Below are 4431 nucleotides of genomic sequence, written 5' to 3'. Positions count from 1 at the left end.
CTAGAATATCAAAATCAACTGCGGGCGGCAGATTCTTTTCCTATTTATCGTATTAGCAAACCTAAATGATATTCAGCTAAATTACTGTAATGCCAACTCTGCATGCTATTGTTTTACTGACAGTTGTCAGTTTAATTCAAATACAGTCGCTTTGCAATAGTGTGGTTTGAGTGACTTTTTTATTTTTTTATTACCGGAATTATAAAAGAAAAGAATAGAAACAGAATAAAATAGAATTGTTTTACACTTGAAATTCTGCCCCCCTCACATCTGAAATGCTACACCCCATTTATTTATTGATTTTTTTTTTCCTTTACGAAAGAGTCTGTACCACATGATGATAGATTTTGGTCAGGTGTAAGTCACAATGAATTTTAAGCTTTCAAGAAAAATCCCAAAGAAAAGTAGGGATCCGTTGTTTTGTACACAATTTCCCTTGTTCTGGGATCAGTTATTACTTTTGATCAGCTGTTAGCAGCTATTATTATTATTATTATTATTATTATTATTGTTATATAACATCCATCCTGAACTTGTGTCAAAAGGTGTACCACATCGTGCACATACATTTCAATCATAAAACAAACAAAGGGCTATATGATTTATATAGCTGTTAGAAATACAAGCAATTAATGTAAATTCCCATTTTTTGTTAACTGCAAAAAGTCAATGTCATTTTTTATTAAGAAGTACATAATGCAGGTCCAGAGCATGGCTGTGATGGAGATGGTCACTGAGAGTCCACTGTGCCTAGTGCTGACCCAGCCTACACTGCAGAGCCTGCCACAGCCTGTGGAGAGCAGAACTAATGGATCAGACAACAGTGAAAGCAGTGATGCTATTGTGTAACTATTATTTCACATGATATGACATTGAAATCCACCAGTTCAACAGAGAAGTGTATGTTTGCTGTCAGTCCAGGCAGTTATAATGAACCTTCTCCAGTTACTATGAAAGCTATCCTTAGTACCCCTCCCCCCCCCAATGAATTGCTTTAATGTTGCTTTATACAGCTATGTTGTACAATTGCATGTATATTTGTGTGTTTAATGTGTTTTCCCCATCATTTGTTTCTTTGTGTTCTTCTCAGGTTTTAGTAAAATTATGTAACATTTTGGAGCAAATATGCAAAATAGTAAACTAAAACTCGAAGCTAAAATAGCAAATATCTCCACAGCTACAGTAAATTTTCCAGGAGAACTGACATAAGCTGGTATAAATGTAAGCCAGACAGCACAGAATATGAGCATACTGAATGTGATGAACTTGGCTTCATTGAAGTTATCAGGGAGCTTACGAGCAAGAAAAGCTAAAACAAAGCACAAAATTGATAGCAAGCCAGTATAACCCAGAACAGCCCAGAAAGCAAGATCTGAACCTACGTTACATTCTAGGATGATCTTTTCTCTGTAATAGCTCAAATTCATATAAGGAAAAGGAGGGGATATTGTTAACCAAAGCACACATATTATCATCTGTATTAATGTTAAGGAAACAACACTGAGTTGCTGTTGAAGAGGCCCAAACCATTTCATAACATTACTTCCTGGAAGTGTAGCCTTGAAGGCCATTAAAACTACTATAGTTTTCCCTAGAATGCAGGAGATACAGAGGACAAAAGTAATTCCAAATGCTGTGTGACGCAACATACAGGACCACTCAGTGGGCCGACCAATGAAAGTAAGTGAACAGAGAAAACACAAAGTCAATGAAAAGAGCAACAGGAAGCTCAGCTCTGAGTTGTTGGCTCTGACAATAGGTGTTTCTTTGTGAAGATAAAACAGAAAAGATACAATTGTTGTTAACAACACTCCAATGAAGGAGAAAATACAAAGCACCATCCCCATGATTTCTGTATAGGAAAGGAATTCAATCACTTTTAATACACATCTGTCATTACTTTCATTTGACCAGTACTCCAAATCACAAGGAAAGCAGTCATTAGAATCTGTGAAAGAATTTCAAGAAAAGTTTACTGAATGGAAAGTGTATGATGAAGTCACTTGATCAATGAGAATTATACAGCATGTATTTTACCCGTGCCATTACTGATTTCTCCTTCTCCACATGGAATACAGTCATAGCAGCAGACAGGTCGTCCTTTTTGCACAGCCTTCCTAGTTCCAGGGGGGCAGGTCTCACTGCACACGGACACAGGCAACTATAAGAAAATAAGTTGGCTAATAAATATCATGTTGTCACCATGACATAATTTCCCCCTGCAATTTCAATAATATTCCCACTTGTTCTTTAGTGCTGTCCTTTTCATGATTTTAACATATATTTGATTTTAATAAATATTTTTTATTTTTCATGTGCCCTCAACAATGTACCTGTCCACTGTCCCCTGTCCATAGAATGTGTTCCTGATTGACTTGAAGATGTTGCTCTGAAGGCAGTGAGCTGTCATAGAAGCCCACATTCTTAAACTGCAGACTTCCATCCTGAACAGGCTGCCAGTTAACAAGGTCATATCTTGCCACTGGATTACCACTTGCATCAAAGAAAATTTCTTCACCTGTTTTGACTGTGAACTTCACACCTCCGATATACTCTAACACCTGAGAACATAGATCCTTTATTTCTATTGTAAGTAGTTTCATTATTATTATTATTTTTTTTCTATTGTTATTTTATGAGCTCTAAATACCTTTTGTGGTGTTGGTCGTTCTCCTTTGCTGCTTTTGGTGGAGGATTTAATGTCTTTTAATATATTATGTAGTGTTTGTGCAATAGCATACACTGCAGTGTACACTTTATTTGCTATTCGTAGCTCTGACACATCAGTATATTCATTTTGCAGCTCTGCAATTCTCTCTGAACCAGTACAGCCACCACTACCACTGTTACTTAAAGAGCACTGAAAAGTTGTTTCCCAGAATTCTTTTAACAGTTCATTGTTTGGTTCTTGATCAGGGTGCACATTCACTAGGAACTCCCGCAGGCCCATAAGTTTGGCATTTGCTATAGCAAAACCCACAGCTCCAGAAAGAAAACTGTATTCCTTTGTTTCTGCAAGAGTTCGGGAAGTGATCCAGGACTCACTACCAACCCATTGTATTCCTGTGATGTTGTGCTGTGAAATTACTTTCAGGAGGGGAACAAAATCTCCTAATGCAATAAAAGCCAGTACCACCCTGGCGGTGCCCTTTTTTATCACTTCCACCGTCTTCAGGAACTGGTCTTGTGGATCAGTTTTAAATATGGCCTCTGAGTATTCAATACAAATCCCTTCTTCTTTTGCAGACTCCTCAAATGCTGCAATGCCATTACTACCATAGTCACTGCGACTCCTTACTGTCCCAACCCAGGTCCAGCCAAAGTGCTTGACAAGTTTGGCTAGTGCTCTGCTTTGATAATAATCACTGGGTATTGTTCTGAAGAAGGATGGATACATTTTTCTGTTACTCAGGCATGCACATGTGGCAAAATGACTAATCTGCAAGAAGAAAAATGCAGAGTATATTAACAGTTATTTAATCTTTTTTTTTTTTTTACTCATTAATCCACTATACATTATATGCTCTTTTTTTTTCTTTCGCAAAAATGTATAAGAGGGGAACAAAAACAATACATAATTACTACACAAATAGCATAACTCTTATAAACATACTACTACAATCTAAACATATTTAAGACATTGGTTTCTAAATTTACAACAATTGCTTTAAATTAGTTTAAATATGCCTTGCAGTTGTTTATCATACACTTATTAAAAATGATAACAAGCAGCAGATAAGTAAGATTTCTCACAACAGGTAAGCTGAATGGACCAACTAAAGATGCCAAACCAATGGTGGGAGAGGAGTTTGATTCTCCAACAATGGCATGAACAGCTGGTGGTCTAGAGCAGGATGTATCACTTAAAGTCTCTTCATAACCATTCATCAAAGCCATGCCTGAGAGTACAGTCAGAGCTACAGAGCTACAGGAATCATATATCTTATAGCCCAAAGAAACACCAGGCAACAGTTGTGTGCTATTATTAATCTCCTCAATTGCAAAAATCAGTGTCTGAGCAAATTTGAACTCACGCAAGTTGAAGCTGTGAAAATAAAAAAAATTAGTTGTGTATTTACATTCTGCAAAGGATTCTCAGAATCATGTTCAACTGTTTATTTATCCTCATGTTTTCTCTAAAATAGTTACTTTAATACAGACCTGATGCATGTTGTTGGCTCTGGTTTGGAAGTGAATGGATGCATCTTTAGCAGAGCACTTCTATGGAATGAGAAAATTGCCCCGATATTAATGTCTTTATGCGCAGAAAGTAGTGGAAGGGCAGGCAGACCAAGCAGTCTGCAGACTTGTGCTGAAGCTGGCACACAGACCCCATACACCACCAGTAACAGTAGCACCAGTGGTATAGTCCTTTTTGCCATGTTAATAAATACACAGGACAGGAACCTCTGAGGCAGAACAAGGACAGTC

General features: G+C 37.3%; 1 protein-coding gene across 1 annotated transcript; it reads right to left on the bottom strand.

The window, feature by feature from the left end:
* Nucleotides 1–1850: 1850 nt before the first annotated feature.
* On the bottom strand, nucleotides 1851–4205 carry LOC113061315 (extracellular calcium-sensing receptor-like). The gene is made up of 5 exons (XM_026230335.1): nucleotides 4162–4205; nucleotides 3754–4045; nucleotides 2651–3439; nucleotides 2334–2561; nucleotides 1851–2161 (listed from the first exon to the last, which is right to left on the bottom strand). The coding sequence occupies exons 1-5, from the start codon at nucleotides 4203–4205 to the stop codon at nucleotides 2018–2020; spliced, it is 1497 nt and encodes a 498-aa protein (XP_026086120.1). The 3' UTR covers nucleotides 1851–2017.
* Nucleotides 4206–4431: the final 226 nt, after the last annotated feature.

The sequence above is a fragment of the Carassius auratus genome, chromosome 43, assembly GCF_003368295.1.
Source record: "Carassius auratus strain Wakin chromosome 43, ASM336829v1, whole genome shotgun sequence".
Classification (NCBI taxonomy): Eukaryota; Metazoa; Chordata; class Actinopteri; order Cypriniformes; family Cyprinidae; genus Carassius; species Carassius auratus.
This window is presented reverse-complemented; position numbering and strand designations above follow the sequence as displayed.